This window comes from Erpetoichthys calabaricus, chromosome 10, assembly GCF_900747795.2.
Source record: "Erpetoichthys calabaricus chromosome 10, fErpCal1.3, whole genome shotgun sequence".
NCBI classification, from domain to species: Eukaryota; Metazoa; Chordata; class Cladistia; order Polypteriformes; family Polypteridae; genus Erpetoichthys; species Erpetoichthys calabaricus.
In genome coordinates, this window is record NC_041403.2 from 158,403,483 (window position 1) to 158,431,247 (window position 27,765).

General features: G+C 43.3%; 1 protein-coding gene across 3 annotated transcripts; it reads left to right on the forward strand.

Moving 5' to 3' along the window:
* The first annotated feature begins 266 nt into the window (after positions 1-266).
* nudt8 (nudix (nucleoside diphosphate linked moiety X)-type motif 8) lies at positions 267-25,056 on the forward strand. Of its 3 annotated transcripts, none has more exons than XM_028812217.2 (5): positions 267-482; positions 6,907-7,627; positions 17,200-17,332; positions 24,561-24,638; positions 24,743-25,056. In XM_028812217.2, the coding sequence occupies exons 2-5, from the start codon at positions 7,176-7,178 to the stop codon at positions 24,944-24,946; spliced, it is 867 nt and encodes a 288-aa protein (XP_028668050.2). In that variant the 5' UTR covers positions 267-482; positions 6,907-7,175; the 3' UTR covers positions 24,947-25,056. The 3 variants fall into 3 exon arrangements, with proteins under 3 accessions (XP_028668050.2, XP_051788552.1, XP_051788553.1); XM_051932592.1 differs by having other exon boundaries at positions 267-477; XM_051932593.1 differs by having other exon boundaries at positions 268-482; positions 6,907-7,609.
* Positions 25,057-27,765: the final 2,709 nt, after the last annotated feature.

The following is a 27,765-nucleotide window of genomic DNA, read 5'->3' on the forward strand; positions in this document are numbered from 1 at the left end:
GTCTATGTCAGTTTATTTTTAAAAACGATGCTCAGAGCACTAAAATCAATGTACTGTAAACAGCCATTGTTGGATGAGTTTAGAAATACCGAGTTTTTAATATAACGGCTCTTAAACCGCTCCACAAGAGATGAGACCATCACAACCAATACTGCACGGCGCTAATGATTCAAGTGCGGCTCTGAGGGCGTGCTGATTGGCTTGAGCATAACGGTGACGTCACAGCGCGGTGGGCGGGGCTTTCGCGTGACAGGAGAAGTTGCGCAAACCAGGAGGAAAGGAACAAAGCGGCTAGCGCCACCTCGAGTGCTGGCAGGGTCAAGTTGTCCTTTGCTGCGTCCGCTGTTTCGGCTTGCTTAGGAATCTTTGCCCGGTGCCGATTCGAAGAATAAGTATAGCGACAGCATGCACTGCCTGGCTTGTTCTACATTTGTGCTTCACGGACTGAAAACAAGAAGTGTGTAAAATCTTCAAGAGGTGAGGTGAGTTGAGTTGTTGTGTTCATTCCCGGCGTAACAGACTGGTTTTTGGGTCATAAAATATGGGTTCTGTTGTCCGTGCCAGTGTGAAGGTGGCCTGCGTGCCCGCACTATGACACGTGATGTTTTATGTCGTTCCTTGATTTTTTTTAACCAGCTTTTTAAATTAATGGAGAAATGAAAGAACAGCGCGGTTCCCGCACCGGCATCGACCCGTGTCATACAGGCGCCTCTGAACCGGATGAAGAATTATATTTCGGCTGGTGAGCTGAGAGGGTCCCGTAAAGATAAGCATAATTGGTGACTGAGGATTACATGCTGGTGGTCTTCAGTGACCGATGTCCCTTGTGCAGACCTCGTTTATCTGGAAGCTTTGTGTTTCATCTCGACGGGTAGATTATTTACATGCCAGAGCGGTGCCGATTTTGCTTAGTTTGCAGAATTCAACTTTTCTTGTTGATGTGCCTACAATGTCGTCTCGATTTATGAAGTAATAATTTTCTTATCAACAGTAGAAGTCTTGCCTCCTCGTAAAACATCTCCAACCGCTTGCATGGAATTAGCAAAATAGTTACAATAAGCGGTCACTTGCAGGTTGAGTCCGAATGTCGCACAACTGCAGGTTGTTTAACGTAACTTTAATTCAGAATTTATAGGAAAAAAATATGTTTTGCTTCCATAAGAAATGTGCCTTAACTTTCGATAGTGTGTCTGAAGTGTAGCATAAGAAAGAAAAGAAACAGAAATAGGAGCGGGAAGAAGGTAAACTCGAATGTGACCTTTCACTGCATGCCACCTTGCCACACATTTCTCGGTGCCGCTGTACGTACAGTGAGTGATTGCGACAATGTCCTCTCACCTGACAATTCTTCAAGCCTGTCGTCTCCTTCACACAGTTCTGGAGCTTATCCCAGCCAGGGGTGTCTTAAATTATGGGCGCGTTGTTTCTGATTCCAATGTAGTTTTCTGTTTTGCAATCAAAACAGGGGCCCCAGTGCACTACTTTGCCCCCACATCCCTGCTATCGTGTTGGATTCCCATCAGCACAGGACCCAAGACAAGAACTGACTTTGAATGGTCTGTCAGTTCTATACAGTGTGGTGTATTACATTAGACATGACATTTTAAAACCACAATGTCGCGAGTTGGATTCTGCCCTTTACCCCTGCTTGTGTTTCAATAACTGAGGTGCTTCATCATCTTGTAAGTCACTTTAAATAAAGACATTAGCCAGATACTAAAATAATACAAGAATGTTTAGAGTCTTATAAGTTCAAGTTTGTCATTTGTGCAGAGCCAAATGAGAGTCTTAACTTGCATGCCTCCTGTAGATTAGTGACGATAGTATGACAGGTCAGGCAATAAATAAATCCAAGAGCTAACGGCAAATACAACATCAGACTAGCATTATATATACATTTGCATTCAAAAGTTTGGAATCGCTCAGAAATTTTCACATTTCTTTTAATTTAATTAAAAAATACAGTTAAGACATTACTAGTGTGTACAATATAATGTCTATTACTACTTGACATGACTGACTTTTTTGCTTTGTGCCCTCCTCAAACCATAACCTATCGTCTATGGGGGAGGAACAAAAGTTTTAGATTCGACAAAAATTTTGATCTCCAGTTTTCGGGTCCCCTGATACTGAAGGGGGATGTCAGGTGGGTGTCTCTTAAAAGATAACAAGAGAATGTACAGTATTTACATTTTTGTAGACTCTCTTGTATACACAAATAAGCTTAATTATACCACACATACAGATTGATTTTTAAGGGGCTACGGCATGAATTTGCATGACACTGTTGGCGTCGTACTTTTTGCTTTGTACCCTCCCCCACCATAACCTATCATCTATGGGGGAGGAGTGAAAGCTTTAGATTCGTCAAAAATTTAGATCTCCAGTTTTCGATGGATCTCGATGTTTTAGGGTCCCCTGATGCCTCAATGACTGGGTGTGTGTCACAATTTCTTGAGGATGGTCTAGAGCTAAAACGACTGGGTGGAAAAATACCAAACTCAAAACGTAAGCCTGTTATGAGATGACTAGACATTAAGCCCGTTACAATAACGAGCGCTAGAACAGTAGTCCATAAACATTAGTAGGAACAGTCTATATTAAATGACAAGGGACCTTTTACCATTAAATTTTTCCTGTAAAATGCCTGTAATTTTCTCTGACAGTAATACTGCCTTTGCTGTCTGTAATATGCGTTTAATTTTCTGTCACAACAGTGGGCAATCAGCAGATTCTCCCCAGCAACTGATGTAATGTGCGCGAAAATAAATCTATTTTTAAAAGTCATTGTATTGTAATATCATCAAAATTCATATATTTAGGAAAACCCCTTCAACGACTGACACTTTACACTTTACCGGGCCAAGCTTCTTAATCACAAATCTGACATCCTCAGAGTGAACACTTGCACAACAATGGGGAAGCTGGTCTCCGTGTCTCGGTACCCAATCGGATTTTTCATGTTTTCTGTTTTAGGTCTTACCTCATTTATCGAAATCCGATTGGATCTGCCGCGCGATATTTTATAGGTCCCGCCCTCTCTGTCTTGTGTGACGCGTCAGGCGGCCTTTGAAGCATTTGCTTTGAAGCATCGCACCGTGCCCCACGCATGCGCACTTCAGCAGAAGAGACACACACACGCGGACACTGGACGCACACAGGGGTTTTATTAAAGAGGATGATGTGCTGATTAGTTTTTGAGCCAAATTGTTCAAGAGAAAGAGGCGATCAGAGGAACCCTCAAATACTGTAATTCTTCTTGTCAATTGCTGTCGTAATGACCTATTTTATGATCAGAGCGGTAAATAATTACTCGGCAGCAGTTCCTTTAGTGTCCTAATGGTCAACTCCCTTAGCTTATCTCTAATGAATCACATTTACATGCTACAGTATAATCCCTCTTAACCGGCCACCTTGGGACTGAACCCATAGCCGGTTGCCATTTTGGCCAGTTAATCCGACGCATACCTATTTTCATGTAGAAAACTATTCTCTTCACCATTCGTTTACCGTGCTTTTCCCAACACCATGTTCGGCACAAATTTTCGCCATGGAATCACTGTTATCCAACTGAAAGACACGTATGCTTTGAAAGACGCATATGCATTGAAACTACAATTCGTTTACATTTTGTACTCGTCGTAAAGGGAAACGGTTTGGTAAAAAAATCAGAAAATACTTCGCCCTCCCTTCTCCACTTTAAATTCCGAGAATGTTTGCTTCAGTCATACAAAAGTCGCGTTCTTTTATTCGTTCCACGTACTCCGATGTACTCAACTCCAAATCGTTGTTTTATTACCCCCTCCACTTGTACTTGCCTTATAACTTAAATGTAGCGTGGGTGCATTCAACAACGATTTGGCACTCCACCCTACTCCTAGAACGAATAAAAGAACTCTGCTATACTCGTCGCAAGCTAGCCAAATTGATTCGTGGAAAATTCATAAAGGAATATTTAAACGGAAATCACTCTGAGTGTAGGAGCCCTCTCACTTTCCAGGAAAGAACGAAGTGCATTCATATAATATAAAGAAGAACTCACAATTAAAAAAATGTTATTTTATTTTAACAGGCTGGTTAATCCATCGGCCGGTTAAGAGGGATTGTACTGTAATTGGTTATTAGAGAAACCCTTGTCATATTGAAACCTGTTGTTTTGTTCACTTGGGTTGCAAGGTACTGGCATTCCCAAAGTTCAGCTGTGGTCTCAAAACTGGCCAAAATAAAACCGCTTTACTAAGAAACGTTAAAGTCTATTGGTTTTTTTAACAGAATAAAGGTTATTCCATGGGACAAAAGTGCCAAGAAACTGAACACTTTGTACAAAGACAGGTGTCTGTTACTGTCTTGAGAGAAAACCTACTGAAATTAACCAGAATAGAAAAAGAATGGTAGGCTCTGTGGCTGAAGGATCTGAGGGGGTAACCTGAAGATCGCCGGTTTGAATCCCCACAGTGACAGAATGAATGCTACTCTGTTGGGCCTTTTGAGCAAAATGCTTAACCTGCAATTGCTCCAGGGGCGCTGGACAAATAGCTGACCCTGCACTCTGAGCCCCAAAAAAACTCTCAGGAGAGTAAGTTGGAGTAGGTAAAAACAGACAAATTCCTCATACAAGAAATTGTACACAGCGATTAAAGGATTAAAAATAAGTCTCAGATGCACAACTGCACAAGAAAAGAATGGCATCGTAGTGTGAGAAACAAAGACCTTAGAGGTCCTCAGTTGGCTTCTTCCTTAATTACACACCCAATGCAATTGACCTCTGCAACAGTGGAAAGATGACTCCTAGATGCTGGCCTTAAAGTTTCAAAGGAAAAGCCATGTGTGGCACAGACAAATAAAAAGAAAAAGCTTAAAATGGGCAACGGAACACAGAAGATGACTGGAAAACAACAACATTTATTTTTATAGCACATTTTCTTACAAATGATGGAGCTCAAAGTGTTTTACATGATGAAGAAAGCCAAAATAAGTAAGAATTAAAATAAGGGAACACTTTTTAACATAGAACAAAAGTAAAGTCCGATGGCCAGGGAGGACAGAAAAAACAAAAAAAACTCCAGACAGCTGGGGAAAAAAAAAATTAAAATCTGCAGGGGTACCGAGGCCACGAGACCATCCAGCCCCCTCTAGGCATTCTGCTTAAAATAAGTGACCTCAATCAGTCCTCATTGTATTCAGGGTTTTCATGGAAGAACTTGATGATGACGGTCACATAGACTTGTGGCCTTCAATCCATCAATGTAGGGACTACACGGTGCTTTGATCAGGTGGTGGTGGCGCAGATCAGAAAACCGGAAACAGAACAGAAGAGGAAGTAAGGGTTGGTACGGATTACAGAGCCACCAGGAATAATAATGATAATTAAACGCATATACAGATTATCAGGATTACACTAAAATGAAGCTATGAGAAAGCCGTGTTAAAATAATGTGTTTTTAGCATGTTTTTTAAAGTGCTCCACCGTATTAGCCCTGCGAATTCCTGTTGGTCAGAAATTCCAGATTTTAGGTGCATAACCGCAGAAGTCCGCCTCACCACTTCTTTAAAGTTTAGCTCTTGGAATGATAAGCAGACACTCATTTGAAGATCTAAGGTTACGATTAGGACTGTAAGGTGAGAGGCACTGTGGAAAGTATCACAGTTTGAATGTTTTATAACATTTGTGAATATTTTTACTCTGACTGTGTATATTAAAGAGTATAATAAAGCAGTTAAAGAATTGTGTTATTCAGATACCAACGGAGCAAGATTAACACGAAATGGCAAGAACCATCAATGCTGATTTGTAGTCTCATGAATAACCTGTAAACCTATCTCTATAAAATGCTAAGGATCTGTCGCCCAAAAATTCTCAAACGTCAGGGCCCTGAACCTCGATCTTGGTCTTAATCGAGATCTTATGATGTGACACACGTAACACAAGCCAGAAATTGGAGGAGTGGGCTGCCTGGACCACCTAATTAGGGTTCCAGTCCTACACACAGCCAGCGACAACACAGACACGCGTCCTTAGCTGGCAGGAACACCGTGTTGCTACTCAACCTCACGCCATTGCTGACAGGAAATCAACTGTGGCGACCTCTGACCTCAGTAAAGCACAGTTGCATACAATCAAAAAATTGGAGGTGTGAACCCCCAAAACCCCTGCCACAATAAGAATGGACGCGACAAGAAAAGCACAGCCGCGTGAGCATATGACGTATCTGTTAGAAAAAGAGTCACGGTGACATCACTGGCCAGCAAAGGACATTGCAGAAACCTCAGAAGAGTGACCGGGACTGTTGCGTTTTGTGAGAGGTGCTCCTTTAAGGACCAGGTCAGGTTGAGGAGCATACACTGGTACAGAGCATTGCTGCACCCACCACACAATGAAATGGCTCAGAATTCCTGTTGGCAACACAACCCCCCCCAGGCTGACACAGTCCCATCCAGTCCCACCCCTGGACATGACCATCTACCTGCCGCAGCCAGGTGTTATGTGGACGTCCCCTTGGCCTGGTCCATCCGCTTGGGTCCTCAACAGTGAGGATCCTGCCAGCCGGGTCACCCTCTGGGAATCGCGCCACATGGACGTAGTGCCGTTATTGATAGTTGCTCACAATGCTGGTCATGTGCCCCAGTATCTAGGATTACTAGTATCTTCTTCTTCTGCTTTCGGCTGCTCCTGTTAGGGGTTGCCACAGCGGATCATCTTTGTCCACATATTGATATGCAAAATTTTCCACCGGATTACAAGTATAAAAAATAAAATCTGAAACATTTGATTATTTAATAGTATATCATTTGGTAAAGAAGTGTCACCCATTAGCCTCCTCGTATGGCAGCCTGACTGTGGCTAATTCACAGGTTTTGAATTCATTTTGCTTTGTAATGACTTTCTTTTCTTCTTTTCCCTTCTAGGAGAGCTCATAAATTCTCTTATTTAGCTACCCGCTCTTCTGTCAGCCGTTGGGAAGAAACCTTCATCAGTCGGCAGACATCTCGAAGTCTCTGTGAATTCCAAAGCTACTGTTGTGTGCCACCCTTCACTTCAGCTGCCCAAGTTGTTGCATGGCTTTTTGCAATTTGCCTGCTTCCAATGCAGTTACAAGTACCTTCAGGTGTCAGGACAGAGCCTCAAAGCATGCAAAAGATGGAGCAGCAATACACGGTGGCTTGAGTGGGGAAAAATGACAGGCAGTCTTCTCCGGTGGAGTGTCCATTTTAGAACTTCTTTATGTTTAGGTTTGACTGCCAAGAGCTTTGGGCCTCCCAGTGTGGCAAGCAGGGCTGGTTTTGGGGGCACTCAGTTCAGCACAGATGTCGGGGATTTGTGTAAACCTTTGCCCACGGAGTACTTTTGCAGAAGACGTTGCAGCTCTGGCTTGAGAGAACTTCACAGTCTGACTCCTCACGACTGCCTTTCTGCCGAGAATGAAGCCCGATGTCGATCAGAACTCGCCACATATGTGGATTTGTACTCCTCGAGCTCTTCTCCAGAAAAGAAAGGTCAGGGCTGTTCAGCTGCTATACTCGTGTCTGTCTGCACGGCATGCGGTGAACCCGCCTTCCTTCTCACCCTGAGGTCTTGCAAGCTTACTGGGCGACACAAGGGGGATGTCAGGTGGGTGTTTCGTAAAAGGTAACGAGAATGTATAGTATTGACATTTTTGTAAATGCAAATAAGCTTTAATTATACTACACTTGACGGATTGATTTTTAGGGGGCTACGACATTACGCTATTGGCATCATGCTTTTTTCCCTCCTTTGTAGTGTTTCTACATTAACTTTAGTTTATTTAGACATTTTCACCTGTTGCCACCAAACTCAACAACAACTTCATGCATTGTAATATAAAAGATCAAAATAATTACTAAACATGCTTAATCCTTTTTTAGGGTCATGGGGGGTCCTTTCTGGCAGCAATGTTCCCCAAGACATGATGGAGCGCCAGTCCATCACAGGGTCCACATTGCTGAGCCATTTTAGAACTGGGTAATTAACCTAACACGTTTGTTTTTAGGGATAAAAAACTGCAGTACCTGCTGAAGGGTTGGGGTGGGGGGAGCGGGGGACCCCAAAAACAGCCAGACAAAAGGCTTAGTGTAAGTCACCCTAATTTGGAGTGTCTATATAAGAAATGTAACAATGTACTTCATGAGTACATAATTAACAAGAGACATTGTGTCAGTACATTTGAAACGTTAAAATGTGTGCTTCGATTTAAACGTCTGGATATTCTCGATTATAATACACATTTGCTATTTTTCACCCTCTGATGGAGGTCCGCACAGAGCTAGATCCCTAGTAAAGAATCCAAAAAACAATTCAAAATAACATCCTACGAGAATAAATCAAAAAATGAAGGCAATTTGAAAATGACGTGGTTACTGCAACGGAATGAAGCTGATGCAGTACAACACAATGGCTTATGGGTAGTTCAAACACATACAGCTCATCGCTCTTCTGTCAGTCTAGTTGAAGCCAAGGTCAAATGAACATGGATGGTCCACTGCAGAATTGCACCACTGGTGAACAATGTGCTGCAGTGAGAAGAACCTGCTGAAATTCGTCAAAGGCTGTTGGCTTGTGGAAGATCAGTGAGCTGTTTGGGTGCCCACCTTGTGCAAACTTTACGGTACCCCAAGTCATCGTGCACTATGGTATGTGCAGATCCATAGCTGATCTCCAAATGTGCACCGAGAGTAGACAGTGTAATCCGCCAGTCCTGTCTGATGAAGGCATTCGCCATGTCGTTGTGGGCTTGTATGCTGGTAGAACTTTGTCTCTTCCACATTTTCTTCCCACTTTAAACCTTTCTACCAATTCATAAGCTTTTCGTTGATTCATGCTGCTTTCACATCTGTACTGAGCCGACAACTATGTGAAGCGGCTTCCTGTTTGTTTATTGCTTTAATTTTCCGGATTTATTTAACAATAGTTTAGTGGAAAAATACATGCGTTTTGTGCATTGTGAGTATACAACTGGATGACTTGACATATGGATTACACAACAGAAGTGACGTGAGAGTTCTTTTCATGAATATTTTTGATATTGTTTACTGTTTTCCAACATTGGGTCCTGTTCTTTGAGAAAAGTTAATGTTATTTTTTCCACGGAATCTTATCGCAGTATGTTAAAAGGTCATGGTGTTAAATGTAACTCTGCCTTAATAGTTGACAAAAGACTTGCAGAGGTTGTATCTTATACTTTTCACTTCAACAAATCAACAAAGTGTGTCATTTTTCTCAGGGTTGCCCCAACGTTTGCATAACACTGTGTACAGACTGGTTCTTTTATCTGATCTTAGAAGTATACAGCTGCGGTGGGATGGCACCCTGCCCGGGATTGCTTCCTGCCTTGTGCCCTGTGTTGGCTGGGATTGGCTCCAGCAGACCCCCGTGACCCTGTGTTCGGATTCACCGGGTTGGATAATGGATGGATGGATGGATAGAAGTATACAGTCTGCTAACTTGTTTAGTGTTTGTTTTCACATTTCTATATCTCTCGGTGTTCTTCAATTTATTTGCATGTATCTCAGCATCCACCCTCTCTTGATAAACATCCTATGAGTGACTATCATGTGTTATCTTCGGCCCAAAAGGGCACCTGCCAAAAAACTCTTGTATAAATACACACTATTGGAATGTAATGTTATCTTTCTGAGTTTGTTCAGTTAAAAGGTACATCTTATCTGCTGTGCCCTCCATAATGTCCTTGATTTCCCTCTATGCACCAGAGTTTAAAATGACAGCGCTAGAAAAAGTCCAGGGAAGAGCAACTAGGCTGATTCCAGAGCAACAGGGGTTGAATTATGAGGAAAGATTTAAAGAGCTGAGCCTTTACAGTTTAAGAAAAAGAAGATGAAGAGGAGACCTGAGTGAAGTGTTTAAAATGATTTTAGTCCAGTGGATCGAGACGGTGACTTTAAAATGAGTTCATCAAGAACACGGGGACACAGCTGGAAACTTGTTAAGGGTAAATTTTGCACAAACATTAGGATGTTGTTCTTTACAGAGAATGATAGACACTTGGAATAAGTGACCAAGCAGTGTGGTGGACGGTAGGACTTTAGGGACTTTCAAAATTCAACTTAATGTTATTTTAGAAGAATGAAGTGGATAAGACTGGCGAGTTTTGGAGGGCTGAATGGCTGTTCACGTTAAGATTGTTCTAAGACAGTGGTTCCCAAACTCAGTCCTGGTGACCCACCGTGGCTACAGGTTTTTTGTTCCAATCAACTTCTGTTTTTCATTGGACTCTTTGCCTAATTAAGTCAGTCATTATTTCCCATTTTCAGTGTTTTGGAGTCAATGTAGAAATTACAAACTAAGTTTGATACATTTTTATGTAGAGAAAAGCCAAGCAAAATGACACCTTTTATTGGCTAACTAAAAAGATTACAATATGCAAGCTTTGCAAGATTACATCTTGCCTGAAGAAGGGGCCTGAGTTGCCTCGAAAGCTTGCATATTGTAATCTTTTTAGTTAGCCAATAAAAGGTGTCATTTTGCTTGGCTTTTCTCTACATTCATAATGGCTAACACGGTACAACACCCTAGTACTACAGATACATCCATCCATCCATCCATTTTCCAACCCGCTGAATCCAAACACAGGGTCACGGGGGTCCGCTGGAGTCAATCCCAGCTAACACAGGGCACAAGGCAGGAAACAATCCTGGGCAGGGTGCCAACCCACCGCAGGACACACACAAACACACCCACACACCAAGCACACACTAGGGCCAATTTAGAATCGCCAATCCACCTAACCAGCATGTCTTTGGACTGTGGGAGGAAACCGGAGCGCCCGGAGGAAACCCACGCAGACACGGGGAGAACATGCAAACTCCACACAGGGAGGACCCGGGAAGCGAACCCAGGTCCTCAGGTGTCCTAACTGCGAGGCAGCAGCGCTACCCACTGCGCCACCGTGCCGCCCACTACAGATACATTTTTATTAAAATGTACTAAGCTGTTATATGGAGAATATGTAGTTGTTGATTTTTTTAAGTCGTTAACAGTATTTTCAACCTAATTTTTATTTTACTGTTCTGTTTATTTAATTGATTATTTAGTAATTAGCAGGTCTGACACTGAAGTCATCATCCTGGGTGTCTGCTATGCTGGTTGCTAATTGTCAGTATTAGGGTTACATGAAGGGAGCAAACTACCCACGAAAATGGGAAGATAATAGGAAAACAACAAGTGTTAAGCAGTTACAGGTTTAGAAAATAAAAATAGAAATATTTCTAAATCTTATATGCAGTGCATCTGGAAAGTATTCACAGCGCATCACTTTTTCCACATTTTGTTATGTTACAGCCTTATTCCAAAATGGATTAAATTCATTTTTTTCCTCAGAATTCTACACACAACACCCCATAATGACAACATGAAAAAAGTTTACTTGAGGTTTTTGCAAATTTATTAAAAATAAAAACACTGAGAAATCCCATGTCCATAAGTATTCACAGCCTTTGCTCAATACTTTGTCGATGCACCTTTGGCAGCAATTCCAGCCTCAAGTCTTGTTGAATATGATGCCACAAGCTTGGCACACCTATCCTTGGCCAGTTTCGCCCATTCCTCTTTGCAGCACCTCTCAAGCTCCATCAGGTTGGATGGGAAGCGTCGGTGCACAGCCATTTTAAGATCTCTCCAGAGATGTTCAATCGGATTCAAGTCTGGGCTCTGGCTGGGCCACTCAAGGACATTCACAGAGTTGTCCTGAAGCCACTCCTTTGATATCTTGGCTGTGTGCTTAGGGTCGTTGTCCTGCTGAAAGATGAACCATCGCCCCAGTCTGAGGTCAAGAGCGCTCTGGAGCAGGTTTTCATCCAGGATGTCTCTGTACATTGCTCAGTCATCTTTCCCTTTATCCAGACTAGTCTCCCAGTCCCTGCCGCTGAAAAACACCCACCATGCTTCACTTTAGGGATGGTATTGGCCTGGTGATGAGTGGTGCCTGGTTTCCTCCAAATGTGACGCCTGGCATTCACACCAAAGAGTTCAATCTTTGTCTCATCAGACCAGAGAATTTTCTTTCTCATGGTCTGAGAGTCCTTCAGGTGCCTTTTGGCAAACTCCAGATGGGCTGCCATGTGCCTTTTACTAAGGAGTGGCTTCCGTCTGGCCACTCTACCATACAGGCCTGATTGGTGGATTGCTGCAGAGATGGTTGTCCTTCTGGAAGGTTCTTCTCTCTCCACAGAGGACCTCTGGAGCTCTGACAGAGTGACCATCGGGTTCTTGGTCACCTCCCTGACTAAGGCCCTTCTCCCTCGATCGCTCAGTTTAGATGGCCAGCCAGCTCTAGGAAGAGTCCTGGTGGTTTTGAACTTCTTCCACTTACGGATGATGGAGGCCACTGTGCTCATTGGGACCTTCAAAGCAGCAGAACTTTTTCTGTAACCTTCCCCAGATATGTGCCTCGAGACAATCCTTTCTCAGAGGTCTACAAACAATTCCTTTGACTTCATGCTTGGTTTGTGCTCTGACATGAACTGTCAACTGTGGGACCTTATATAGACAGGTGTGTGCCTTTCCAAATCCTGTCCAGTCAACTGAATTTACCAGAGGTGGACTCCAATGAAGCTGCAGAAACATCTCAAGGATGATCAGGGGAAACAGGATGCACCTGAGCTCAATTTTGAGCTTCATGGCAAAGGCTGTGAATACTTATGTACATGTGCTTTCTCAATTTTTTTATTCTTAATAAATTTGCAAAAACCTCAAGTAAACTTTTTTCATGTTGTTATTATGGGGTGTTGTGTGTAGAATTCTGAGTGAAAAAAATGAATTTAATCCATTTTGGAATAAGGCTGTAACATAACAAAATGTGGAAAAAGTGATGCGCTGTGAATACCTTCCTGATGCACTGTATATATATATATATATATATATATATATATATATATATACATATATATATATATATATATATGACTGTAACAATCTTGCAGTCTTCTATGTATGTTGTCATCCAGCTGACACTTGGAGCGTTTACTGAAGCGCCATGTGTCGGCTGATTAGGAAGCTGACATGTAACTCTCTGTCTATATCTGTATCTAATATATATAAAATCCAACGTCTGTCTGTATGTCCGCTCTTCACAAGAGAACTACTTAACGGATTTAGATCGGGTTTATTCTATAATTTGCTTGAACTTTCTGGTTGATTTTGCGACCTCTCCCTTCGCACTAAGTATAACAATTCACTTGTGGTACTGATTTATTATCGCAAATCTGAGTGACATGCAGCAGACCCGAGGCCCTCCTCACTCACGCGCCAGTCTTGGAGTGTGTACCTTACCTCCACCTAGCTAGTGAACAAGAGACCTACTTAACGGATTTTTATAGGCTTTTTTTCTATAATTTGCTTGAACATTCTGGTTGATTTTGCAACTTCTCTCATTGCACTAAGAATCATAGTTTGCTTGCAGGAGCTACCTATTCATGCTAATCTGAGAGAGAAGCTGTGGGCCGATGCGAGGGGGAAGTGTGATGTCAGGAGTTGGGAGCTGGGCAGGGCCCTCCTCACTCGCTTGCCAGCCTCCGTTCGAGTTGGTGTACCTCTGCTTTTTGGTGTGTACCTTGCCTCCGCTTATCTACTGATACCTGTTTGTTTATTGATTTTTAAAGTTTGTCCTGTTTCATTAGATAGATAGATAGATAGATACTTTATTAATCCCAGGGGGAAATTCACATACTCCAGCAGCAAAAAATATTAAATTAAAGAGTAATAAAAAATGCAGGTAAAAAACAGACAATAACTTGAATAATGTTCAACGTTTACCCCGTCTGGTGGAATTGAAGAGTCGCATAGTTTGGGGGAGGAATGATCTTCTCAGTCTGTCAGTGGAGCAGGACAGTGACAGCAGTCTGTCGCTGAAACTGCTCCTCTGTCTGGAGATGACACTGTTTAATGGATGTAGTGGATTCTCCATAATTGATAGGAGCCTGCTGAGTGCCCGTTGCTCTGCTACGGATGTCAAACTGTCATTACTACATGGGCTGAGCCGCGGGGGGGACAGCTAGTGTCTTATAAATGTAAAAAACATTCTGTTGTGTTTTTTTCTGAATGCAGAATAAGAGAAGAGTAAAAAAGACCAGCCAATTAAATGAGATCAGTTCTTATCGATTATTATCACCGATTGTGTATCTTGTTGGAACAAAAACCTGCAGCCACAGGGGGTCCCCCGGACCAAGTTTGGGAACCACTGCACTAAAGCGTACTGTTTTGGCCACTATGAAACACTATCAAAATCAAAAGGGGCTCCAGCATAAGCCCCCTAACTGCATCCTTTTTACCAATGGAATATTTCCTCCCTTCTCTGTAACTAAATCAAGAGCAGGGTCTCATTGGTGGTTTCTGTTTTGGCTACTGTGTTAATAGGTTTGTATTGCCATTATTGTCACGACAACTAGTCTGAAATTCCAGTACCGTATATACAGTGGTGTGAAAAACTATTTGCCCCCTTCCTGATTTCTTATTCTTTTGCATGTTTGTCACACAAAATGTTTCTGATCATCAAACACATTTAACCATTAGTTAAATATAACACAAGTAAACACAAAATGCAGTTTTTAAATGATGGTGTTTATTATTTAGGGAGAAAAAAAATCCAAACCTACATGGCCCTGTGTGAAAAAGTAATTGCCCCCTTGTTAAAAAATAACCTAACTGTGGTGTATCACACCTGAGTTCAATTTCCGTAGCCACCCCCAGGCCTGATTACTGCCACACCTGTTTCAATCAAGAAATCACTTCAATAGGAGCTGCCTGACACAGAGAAGTAGACCAAAAGCACCTCAAAAGCTAGACATCATGCCAAGATCCAAAGAAATTCAGGAACAAATGAGAACAGACGTAATTGAGATCTATCAGTCTGGTAAAGGTTATAAAGCCATTTCTAAAGCTTTGGGACTCCAGCGAACCACAGTGAGAGCCATTATCCACAAATGGCAAAAACATGGAACAGTGGTGAACCTTCTCAGGAGTGGCCGGCCGACCAAAATTACCCCAAGAGCGCAGAGACGACTCATCCGAGAGGTCACAAAAGACCCCAGGACAACATCTAAAGAACTGCAGGCCTCACTTGCCTCAATTAAGGTCAGTGTTCACGACTCCACCATAAGAAAGAGACTGGGCAAAAACAGCCTGCATGGCAGATTTCCAAGACGCAAACCACTGTTAAGCAAAAAGAACATTAGGGCTCGTCTCAATTTTGCTAAGAAACATCTCAATGATTGCCAAGACTTTTGGGAAAATACCTTGTGGACTGATGAGTCAAAAGTTGAACTTTTTGGAAGGCAAATGTCCCGTTACATCTGGCGTAAAAGGAACACAGCATTTCAGAAAAAGAACATCATACCAACAGTAAAATATGGTGGTGGTAGTGTGATGGTCTGGGGTTGTTTTGCTGCTTCAGGACCTGGAAGGCTTGCAGTGATAGATGGAACCATGAATTCTACTGTCTACCAAAAAATCCTGAAGGAGAATGTCCGGCCATCTGTTCGTCAACTCAAGCTGAAGCGATCTTGGGTGCTGCAACAGGACAATGACCCAAAACACACCAGCAAATCCACCTCTGAATGGCTGAAGAAAAACAAAATGAAGACTTTGGAGTGGCCTAGTCAAAGTCCTGACCTGAATCCAATTGAGATGCTATGGCATGACCTTAAAAAGGCGGTTCATGCTAGAAAACCCTCAAATAAAGCTGAATTACAACAATTTTGCAAAGATGAGTGGGCCAAAATTCCTCCAGAGCGCTGTAAAAGACTCATTGCAAGTTATCGCAAATGCTTGATTGCAGTTATTGCTGCTAAGGGTGGCCCAACCAGTTATTAGGTTCAGGGGGCAGTTACTTTTTCACACAGGGCCATGTAGGTTTGGATTTTTTTTTCTCCCTAAATAATAAAAACCACCATTTACAAACTGCATTTTGTGTTTACTTGTGTTATATTTGACTAATGGTTAAATGTGTTTGATGATCAGAAACATTTTGTGTGACAAACATGCAAAAGAATAAGAAATCAGGAAGGGGGCAAATAGTTTTTCACACCACTGTACTCCCGTATAAGTCGGGTCTTGAAACCCAAAAAATCGATCATAAAATCGGACCCCAACTTATACACCCATTCAAAATGTGACAGTTTTTTACATCTTCTTTCCTTCTCCAATCTCACATCAAATTTTGTTGCAGCAGCACAGTTACCAATTTCTTTCACTACTTCAACAACTTTTAATTTATAACCAGCTTCATATTTTCTTGTGATCGAACGCTCCATCGTAGATAAGGGATGTTCTTACGATAAAGCTGTATGAGGGTGTAAGATACAAAAAACACAAATCAGTGCAAACGTCTCTTCAAAATAGTTTGGGTATTACCGTGTGGTCATGTAGGCACAATACATAGAAAACAAAAAGGCCGTGTGCTCCGTGGTTACTCTCTCAGGTGGGAGTTAGCATATCATAATCTCTTGGACCAATAGCGTGAGTTTTCCGCATTCCATTTATACAAACGACATTATAAAAATACCAGAAATTATACGGTAAAGTCAAGCCCCGACTTATCCGCAGGAGAACTTAAACGCGAGTATATACGGTAATTGTTTTTTTTTTTTTAATATTGGTCATTTTTCTTGGTAACTGAGACTGAAGTGTTTTAAACGTTTCTACTCCTAATATGGACTTGACCTGTAGAACTTAAGCATGGTGTCACAATAATGAGACACACTCAGATAAAGGTTTGGGGCAGCCACCCATATAATCTGGTATCCTGGCTGCAAAGTCGTTTTTTATGAAATAAACAGCACTGATGTGCTCATACAACTGAGTCCAAAACAAGACTGACAAATAGGGAAAAGGGGAAGGCTTTTAAAGGGGAAGACAGGAAGTGAGGTCATAAGGATCAGGCCCATGTTCTTTAGCCATTGGTTCGAGCCCGGATGTGACCTCACAGGGGCTGGAGCCGGTAAGGTCTCCTTCCATTGGCTCAGTCCCGGAAGTGATGTCAAGAGAGCCAGATGGAATCTCCCGGGAACAGTCTACAGGAAAGAGATAAAAAGAGTCAGTGCACTCTGCCACATCCCGGCATGCCTCAGAACTGCTGTCACTCAAGCCCTTTAGCTGCCTCCCATGCGCACGTGTGTGACAGTGGATATTTTTTAACAGTATGGTTTCACTTCTTTGTGTATTTTAACCAGTTTTCCAGGTGGGAAGTGTGACCCCTCTGATAAAGATGTCATTGCCACAGCACTTCGTGAGGCTAAGGAGGAGCTTGGAATATCGGTGCAGGAGAGCAACGTGTGGGGTGTCATGAAACCTCTGAAGGACCGGGTAAGCATGCCGAGTTTGTTAAAAGAAGTTTGAAATTGCAGGCTAAAGACTGGTTAATATCAGTGTGCCCAGTGGGTAGCTGTTGGGGTGGTGCACACTGTTCAGCTTGTTGTGGGACAGTTTAGTTCTTCAGTCTTTTTGACTGATGTTCACCACACCATCGTTGTATCTGTGTGCGCCTCACAGATGCCACTTTAGATTTTACCAGTTTGAATTTTGCACATTTATTCTCATGCAGTGTTTAGCATAAAGCTGCACAATAGATGGAAATGGAGCAGTGAATAACTAGTGATAAACACCCACCAGAAACTCCCAATTTGGATAGCCCACATACAGAATAGGGTGGCACGGTGGCGTCCTGCAGTGGTAGCACTGGTGTTGCGCAGTAAGGAGACCAGAGTTTGCGTCCCGAGTCCTCTCTATGTGGAGTTTGCATGTTCTCTCAGTTTCCTCCCGCTGTCCAAAGACATGCAGGTTAGGAGAATTCCATCCATCCATCCATTTTCCAACCCGCTGAATCCGAACACAGGGTCACGGGGGTCTGCTGGAGCCAATCCCAGCTAACACAGGGCACAAGGCAGGAACCAATCCTGGGCAGGGTGCCAACCCATCACAGGGGACACACCCACACACCAAGCACACACTAGGGACAATTTAGAATCGCCAATCCACCTAAGCTGCATGTCTTTGGACTGTGGGAGGAAACCGGAGCGCCCGGAGGAAACCCACGCAGACATGGGGAGAACATGCAAACTCCACGCAGGGAGGACCCGGGAAGTGAAAAGGTTAGGAGAATTGCCGATGCTAAATTGTCCCGCGTGTGTGTGTTTGGTGTGTCTGTTTGTCGTGCAATGGACTTGCACCCTGTCCAGGGTCTGTTTCTGCCTTGAACCGTATGCTAGCTGGGATAGGCTCCAGACCCAAAATGACCCTGGTCCAGATTAAATCGGTTAGAAAATGTCATGACCTATAGAATACAGATTATAAAGATGATGCTGTAATATCTCAGTCAGGGTTCGTGACGGTCCAGGTTGCCACAACATCCTTGAACTCAGAACTGTCAATAACATGACCGGGCAAATGAAGACGTATACAAGCAAGAGGTAGGTTTAAAACATACTTGAGTGCTTCTGCCCAAATACAGTCATGGGTTCAAAATGCAGTTCAAATCAGTTAAGTGCTCTTTAATAAATAAATAATCTATAAAACCAGGTGGTTTTCCATGAAAGTTAGTAATCAGTCATAAAATCTGTGCTCCACAAAACCATGGAGATATTGGCTTTCTCTTTCTCTCCAAGCCCAGTGCATCTTCCATTGTCTGCCACCCCAGCTCACCCTACTCAGATCTTGCAGCCGGCGGAGACGCCGGCATCTTCAGTCGACCTCCTTTGGCTCTTGCAACGACTGCTTCCATTGGCATCTACCGTGATGCTCCGAGTCGGACTCTCTGTCTTCCTCAGCCCTGCTGGCACATAGTGGGTCCCCAAGAGGCCTTCTCTTTCATCCCACTGCTCCTTCTACTGCTCAGTGTGGGATGATCCACTCCTAGAGTGTCGCCTGCACACTCCTCCACGGGTATACCGACCGCCTGCTTCCCACCACCACACTGGCACCAGCTCCCATATTCTTTCTTCTTCCTCATCCCCTTCACTGTCTTTTGTTTTTATGTTTTTCATTTTTCGTCTTCTTTTATACCTCAGTGAGTGCGGCGTCTCAATTACGACCCATGAAAAGTCAGTGAGGTGTTTGGAACCATTTACTGCTCCCTGAGCCGGCACGGTTATAATATGCACTGCCAACCTAAATTGGCAGCAAAGAGAGAAAAAAAAATCTGTGGTTGCAGCAACCAACACTATTTCCCTACTAGACCACCACACCAGCGAAAGCAAATGTTGAGATAAATGAGAATTGTTATTATGCAGTAAATAAGAAAGTGTACAAAACAAATAAACCCCTCAGTATACATAGTACCACAATGCAGTGCTTCCACCCCGACACGAATCCAGAACCAAAACTCTCAACAAAATACACCACTAATACACAAATGTGAGAAAAACAATTTTTGAAAACCAGAGTCCTGTTAGGCATGATCATTTACAGTCCATTTTTGTGAAGGACGTACCTCATGTCCTGGGAAACGTGATCATACACAGTCTCTTATGCTGGCCCGTCAGTCTCTCTGGTCTTCAGGCAGGTATAGCATGTCCCTGACCACAGCTCACAGCAGAGGCCATCGTTGGGATGGCTGGGATCTCTGAGCATTTTCTTTGCCCTGGTCGGACATCACTTGGTATAAATGTCCTTGGAAGTTTGTGAGTGCACACCCAGTGATGCGTTCAGCTGACAACACCACTCTCTGTAGAGCTTACAGGTTTCCAAACAAGGTGATAATACTTCTTGTCGGGATATTTTCGTTGGTAGATGTGTAGAAGTTATTTAGTAGTTGGGAGGGGAGCCTGGTATATCCAAGGTGGTAAAGATGTTGTCGTGCCTTCTAACAGGTGTTGATATGTTTGGACCAGGACAGGTCCTTTTTGATGTGGGCACTGAAGGTATCTGAAACAGTCCACCCTCTCCACCTGAGTGTTGTTAATACTGATGGAGTAGTGCTGCCTTAGCAGTTTTCTCCCAAAGTCCACAATCAACTCCTTTGTCGTGTTGGCTTTCAGGTGAAGACTGTTGTTCTGACGCAAGTGTGTCAGACTCTCCACTTCATTCAGATAAGCCTGCTCATTGTTGTTGGAGATCAGGCCTACTACTGTTGTGTCATCAAGAAACTTGCCAATCATGTCAGAGTCCTGTGCAGCTGTGTGGTTTTATGTGTAGAGGGAGTACAGCAGAGGACTTGGCACACAGCCCCGTGGAGAGCCTGTGTTGAAAGTGAGGGATGATGAAGTGTGGCCACCCATGCAAGCCACCTGGGGTCTTTCTGTCAAGAAGCTAAAGAACCCAACTGTTCAGTGAAGTGCTCAGACGCAGGTCCCCAAGACGAGATTAGACAGGTTTATTCTGTCAGGTACAGAGCTACAGTGCATCCGGAAAGTATTCACAGCGCATCACTTTTTCCACATTTTGTTATGTTACAGCCTTATTCCAAAATGGATTAAATTCATTTTTTTTCCTCAGAATTCTACACACAACACCCCATAATGACAACGTGAAAAAAGTTCACTTGAGGTTTTTGCAAATTTATTAAAAATAAAAAAATTGAGAAATCACATGTACATAAGTATTCACAGCCTTTGCCATGAAGCTCAAAATTGAGCTCAGGTGCATCCTGTTTCCCCTGATCATCCTTGAGATGTTTCTGCAGCTTCATTGGAGTCCACCTGTGGTAAATTCAGTTGACTAGACATGATTCTGAATGGCACACACCTGTCTATGTAAGGTCCCACAGTTGACAGTTCAGCGCACAAACTAAGCATGAAGTCAAAGGAATTGTCTGTAGACCTCCAAGACAGGATTGTCTCGAGGCACAAATCTGGGGAAGGTTATGGAAAAATTTCTGCTGCTTTGAAGATCCCAATGAGCAGAGTGGCCTCCATCATCCGTAAGTGGAAGAAGTTCGAAACCACCAGGACTCTTCCTAGGGCTGGCCGGCCATCTAAACTGAGCGATAGGGGGAGAAGGGCCTTAGTCAGGGAGGTGACCAAGAACCCGATGGTCACTCTGTCAGAGCTCCAGAGGTCCTCTGTGGAGAGAGGAGAACCTTCTACAAGGACAACCATCTCTGCAGCAATCCACCAATCAGGCCTGTATGGTAGAGTGGCCAGATGGAAGCCACTCCTTAGTAAAAGGCACATGGCAGCCCGCCTGGAGTTTGCCAAAAGGCACCTGAAGGACTCTCAGACCATGAGAAAGAAAATTCTCTGGTCTGATGAGACAAAGATTGAACTCTTTGGTGTGAATGCCAGGCGTCACGTTTGGAGGAAACCAGGCACCGCTCATCACCAGGAAAATACAATCCCTACAGTGAAGCATGGTGGTGGCAGCATCATGCTGTGGGGATGTTTTTCAGCGGCAGGAACTGGGAGACTAGTCAGGATAAAGGGAAAGATGACTGCAGCAATGTACAGAGACATCCTGGATGAAAACCTGCTCCAGAGCGCTCTTGACCTCAGACTGGGGCGACGGTTCATCTTTCAGCAGGACAACGACCCTAAGCACACAGCCAAGATATCAAAGGAGTGGCTTCAGGACAACTCTGTGAATGTCCTTGAGTGGCCCAGCCAGAGCCCAGACTTGAATCTGATTGAACATCTCTGGAGAGATCTTAAAATGGCTGTGCACTGACGCTTCCCATCCAACCTGATGGAGCTTGAGAGGTGCTGCAAAGAGGAATGGGCGAAACTGGCCAAGGATAGGTGTGCCAAGGTTGTGGCATCATATTCAAAAAGACTTGAGGCTGTAATTGCTGCCAAAGGTGCATCGACAAAGTATTGAGCAAAGGCTGTGAATACTTATGTACATGGGATTTCTCAATTTTTTTTATTTTTAATAAATTTGCAAAAACCTCAAACTTTTTTCACGTTGTCATTATGGGGTGTTGTGTGTAGAATTCTGAGGAAAAAAATGAATTTAATCCATTTTGGAATAAGGCTGTAACATAACAAAATGTAGAAAAAGTGATGCGCTGTGAATACTTTCCGGATGCACTGTATAGTCTATAAATAACATTCACACATAATTCCCTCTCTTGTTGTGCAGGTGAGCCAGTACTGTATGTCAAGGTGTCGACATCCTCTGTAAATCTTCTGGAGTAATATACAAACTGTAATGGATCATCCGGTTCTTTTGTTAGAGAAGAGTTCTGTGTAATTTTTGCCTAGCTTCTTGTAACACTTCAGGCGTTAGTGCGACAGGACATATCCATCGCTCACCAAACTTTTGATAGTTTTGGTATTTATTTATCGTCTCCAGTTTTTACAAATGAGCAAGCATTTGTTACTTTTTTGAGAACAAAGTTAAAGTTAAATAGTTTTGATATGGAAAAGAAAATGAAACTAATTCCAGTTTACTTAAAATTTTAAATATGTTATTTAATTCAATTCTTTATTATTGTCATGTGTACACGTACCATGTACAATGAAATGCTTGCTTGCATGTGCCCCGCAGACAGTGAGCATACATCCTTTGATCCATTTTGTTATCTTTTGTGCTCACAGCCTTAAGTGGTATGCACCTGTCCAGAATTACTGCCTACTTTCCACGGATTATGGGGTGTTGTTACGGCTACTTCTGTTATAGTTTTGCACTCAAATGCAGTCTACTAAGGAAAGAGAGCCTCCTCTGCCCTTTCTTCTATGGTTCCTCTGAGTTCTGAGACCAGTCCATCCGCTCACTAATGTGGACCAGCATGTACAGTTGTAATCACAAGTTTCCATACACTTAGGGTGAATTCTTTAAAACTGGCTTCATAGATAGATAGATAGATACTTTATTAATCCCAAGATGAAATTCACAATAATTTCATAATTATTGAAATTCATAAGCCCTCCGCAAATTTTATACTAACAAACTGTAAATGTGGCATATCGTTTAAGATGTCTACTTTGTGTCGTGGAAAACTCATTTTTTCCATTAACATTCACATACGTCAGAGTATTTCACTTGCACTTGTGTGTCACTGCGATATTTTCATTTTTGATTTTCTTTTTTTAGTAGGTTTGCACAAATTCCTACAGTTCTGTTTTTGTTTTGTCATTTTGGAGTACTGAGTGTTGTTTGATAAATACAATTACAGCATCAAGGTGCGTCATAACAAAATGTGTGAGAAGAGAAGGGTATACAGGTAGTAGTATACAGGTCCAGGTTACGGACATCCGACCTACGACTTACGAACGAGGCCAAGGCTGCGATGCATGCGCCTCAGTAACTGCCGCTCCATCATCTTCGGCCTGCAGATGCTGCAAGCGGAGGCTGGAGGGGGGCGATTTCGCTGCTCACGCAGTGTAGTGTCCCTCAGGTAGCTTCCAGCAGCAAGCGGTGACCCATGGTGTATAGTCACCGGCGGCACAGCTATCGCTCATGTGCAGGACGATGGTTCGCTGCCCGCCCACTACGCCGACGCAGCTACTGCTCCTGACTGGATGGAGCGGAGGGGGGCGTTTCACTGCCCATCCAGCACACACGGCTGGTAATGCTGCAAACGGTGACCCGGTTGTGGCTGAACGGAGGCCATTGAGGGTGAACGGGGCGGCGGAGATGGCATTTGTAGTGTGCCTCGGATGGCTGCCTGTTGAATTGGGGTTGGGCGATTCACTACCCGCATTTGGCCGCACCGTGTTCGTTCTCGGTGGACGGACACTGCAGGCACTGTAGTGGAGGTGACTGTGAGGTGGGCTGGTGATGAACCCCCCCCCCCCCCCTCGCCACCCCCAGTTATTCTCAATAGCAAGCCTGCTTGTACTGTTACCCAAATATCAGGAAGTTGTCTCTTGTCAATGTATCAGATGTGTTGACGGGTGCCTTCCTGCTGTGATAGCGTGTACAGTATAGCGCTGTGCAGAAGAGCTCATCTTAACCTTTTGTCTTCACCCTTCAAGAATGTCTCTGAAACACAAATCTGATGCAAGTACTGGTGCTACAGTAAAGAAGAGAAAATCATCACCATTGAAAATAAAGTAGAAATAATAAAAAGGTCAGAAAGAGGTGAAACTCCATCATTCATTGGCAGAGCACTTGGTTACAGTCGTTCAACAATAGCATTTATTAAAATAATAGACCTGTTCCGACTTGCATACAAATTCAACTTAAGTACAAACCAATCTCGTACGTAACCTGGGGACTGGCTGTACTGAATTAATCCCCGAGGTGAAATTCTCTTTTCCGCATACCCCAACTTACTCAGTTTTTTTTGTTTTGTTTAGGGGCAGAGCGCAGGCTCCGCTATTAGTACAGAGCCCCTCAAGTAACTGCAGATTAAGGACCTTGCTCAAGGGCCCAATGGAGTAGCAGTCCTTCTGTCACTGCCAGGATTCAAACTGGCAATCCTCGAGTTACCGGCCCAGATCCTTCAGCCACAGAGCCACCACACTGGCCTGAGAACTTTTTGAAAGCACTGTATGTGAACGATGTTGTACATAAAAATAAAAAAGTGAAATCAACGCAGTTTACCTAAAGTATTAGTACCTGCGTTACTTCATTGATTATTTGTTAGCACCCTAGGAATCAGAAGGCCGTTAATCTAAAGTGAAGTTTGCTCAAATGAATGTCTTTTTCTCAACAGACTGGAATGGTGATTGCTCCGGTAATTGCTAATCTGGGCCCTGTGGAAGGACTGTCCCTTCATCCTAACCCTGATGAGGTAGGGGGTCAAGCCGTCAAAATTGCTTCCCTATAAGACATTTTCAGACAAAACTTCACATTTTATAAACCTCTGTCTCTCTGCTTTGTTTTGTTTGTTTTTAGGTCGAGGACATTTTCACGTTATCATTTTCTCACCTAACTGACCCAAGAAATCGTGGCTACACTCATTTTCGGCAAGGAAATTCCTACAACTACACATTACCTGTTTTCAGAAATGGAAAGTACAGGGTCTGGGGTCTGACTGCTGTTGCTCTGGACTTGGCCCTGAAACAAATTATTCCAAGGTCTACACCACTCAGGTCCTGATTAGTACAGAGCCACGACTAACTCCTAATTCTTTAGTCTTTACATATTTTGCCCTTAGAGAACTGATTGACTGAATAAAGAACTATCAATAAAGACTAATGAGAAACCGATAGTATTTTCGCCTGCAGCATTACATGTTAAACTGTTTAACTGTCTAATTTCATATACTTGAAAACCATGCAGATGATGGAGTTGCACAGGTTTGTTCTAGAGAGACATCTTTGTTTGAAACATTCATTCTAACCAAACTCGAATTTTTGCTCAGCTGTGAACTCCACATTTTGCTTATACGAGGGTGAATCAAAAACTTAAAGCAACTGGAAAATTACACAGCAGTAGACATAAGCCAATGCATCACAACAATTGCAATGGTTTGTGGGTAGTCTGTACACACACACAGCGCGGTGTAGTTGAAGCCAGGGTCAAATGAACATGGACGCCGCGCTGCACGATCGCACCACTGTTGAACAACGCACCGTCGTGAGATTTCTTTGGGCAGAGGGAGAGAAATATGGGAGGGAACCTCGCACATACCTGAAACGACAAGTATGGCTGACCGAACACATTGCTGCTCTGCCACAAGCACAGTCCCTCAATTACATGTCCAGGCCCAGAGCAGCCATATTTACGGCCTTCGATGTTATGGCCCCCATGCAGCAATGACAGACAAGGCCAACCGCACACATCGTCATGCGTTACTAGCACGTCAAGTATGGCTGAGTGAAGATGCTGCAGGTCAGACACAAGACCAACTTTGCCAGCTGGAGACCCTCTCAGTAATTTTGGCAGAGAGACTAGGACTGCTTCCTTTCGTGAGAGATGCCTGCGACACCTGCTATGACGTACGTGCAGGCCGCATCCTGGATGGGATATGCAACGTGACAAAAGGTGCTAACGGAAACCTGTGTTACACAAGCAGGATGATCCTCTTCATTGTTCTCATTAGTCAGATGTTAATTTACCCACCACAAGTCCATGCCACCTTCTACTGTCAGACAAGTTGATGGTGCCCTCCACAGTGTGAACTCGGGTCAAGTGTGTGGCCACATCCTAGATGGAATACACAACATGACAACAGGTGCGGATGGAAACCTGCATCACATGAGCAGGCTGATCCTCCTTCATTGTTTGCATGAGTCAGATGTTAATTTACTCACCACAAGTTCCTACCACCTTCTACTGCTGGACAAGTTGATGGCGCCCTCCACATTGGGACCTCAGGTCGAGTGTGTGGCCACAACTTGGACGGGATACACAGCATGACCACAGGTACTGATCCTATTCATGGCTCACGTGAGTCAGACATTTACAGGCAGGTCCCCAAGTATTTGGACAGTGACACAATTTCAATAATTATGGCTCTGTACGCCACCACAATCGATTTTGAAATCAATCATTGTGTGATTGAAGTGCAGACTTTCAGCTTTAATTTAATTTACTAAAAATATTGTATGTGCCAATTAAGAATGACAGCCATTTTTATACATGGATCCCCCATTTCCAGGTGCTGAAAAGTATTTGGTCATTTGACCGACAAGTTGTTTCATAGCAAGGTGGGAGCAGTCCCCTCATTATTATGTTAGGTCTTGAGTTGATTCCAAGTATAGAATTGGAATTTGGAAGCCGTCACTGCGAACTCTCAATATGAGGTCCAAAGAGTTGTCCATATGAGTAAAAACAGGCCATCATCAGGCTGAGAAAACAAAATGAACCCTTTAGAGAGACAGCAGAAACGCCAGGAGTGGTCAAATCGACCATTAGGTACATTCATAAAAAGAAGGAACAGCAGAAGGCCTGGACAATCATGGAAGACAACTGTGCTGAATGATTGAAGAATTCTTTCCTTAGTGAGGAAAAATCAATTCACGGCATTTAACCAAACCAAGAACCCTCTCTGAGAAGTAGGCCTATCATTGCCAAAGTCTGCAATCAATAGAAGAGTTCATGGCAAACCACTAGTACACCTCAAGCATAGGAAGGTCTGGTTAGACTTTGCCAGAAGATGGTTTTTTAAAAGCCTGTCCAGTTCTGAAACAATTTTCATTGGACAAAGCAAACTGAGATCAATACATACCAGAATGTTGGAGAAGAGAAGGAATGGTTTGGGATCTGTAGCAAACCACATCATCTGTGAAACATGGTGGAGGCCGTGTTAGGACATGGTCATTGCCTGACTGTCAATGGAAGTCGGTCACTGGTGTTTATTGATGATGTGACTGTTGGCAGAAGTAGCAGGATGAGTTCTGAAGTGTCCAGGGCTGTACTGTCTGCTCAGATTCACACAAATGCTGCACAACCGATAGGACAACACTTCATAGTACAGATGGACATTGAGCCAAAACATACTGTGGCAGCAAACCAAGTACTTTTTGAGGCAAAGAAGTGGAATCTTCTTCAATGGCCAAGTCAATCAGCTGACCTTGACCCCACTGGAGATGCAATTCACTTGCTGAAGACAAACTAATGGCAGAAGGTCCAACAAAGAAGCAGAACCTGAAGACAGCTGCAGTAAAGGCCTGGCAAAGCATCAGTATGATGGAAACCCAGCAATTGGAGATGGCCATGGCCTCGTGCTTCAGGCAGTCATTGACTACATGTAATTATTGAAAAATGATCATTATATTTATGATTGTTAGCTTGTCCATTTTGATGACCATGTATACAATTGGCCGTCTTTTAAAAATGGCTCATTCAGTGTTTTTGTTAAACCCCTTGAATTAAAACTGAAAATCTGCACTTCAATCACATCCTGTTTGCTTTGTTTCAAATCCATTGTGGTGGTGTACAGAGACAAAATTTTGTCACTCTCCAAATCCTTA

What these genes read in the sequence shown, in the direction of transcription:
- nudt8 (XM_028812217.2), top strand. Translation starts at nt 7,176, where the DNA reads ATGACAGGCAGTCTTCTCCGGTGGAGTGTCCATTTTAGAACTTCTTTA. An exon ending in TGAAACCTCTGAAGGACCGG is followed by an intron (nt 17,333 to 24,560) that starts GTAAGCATGCCG and finishes TTTTCTCAACAG; the next exon opens with ACTGGAATGGTGATTGCTCC. An exon ending in TTCATCCTAACCCTGATGAG is followed by an intron (nt 24,639 to 24,742) that starts GTAGGGGGTCAA and finishes GTTTGTTTTTAG; the next exon opens with GTCGAGGACATTTTCACGTT.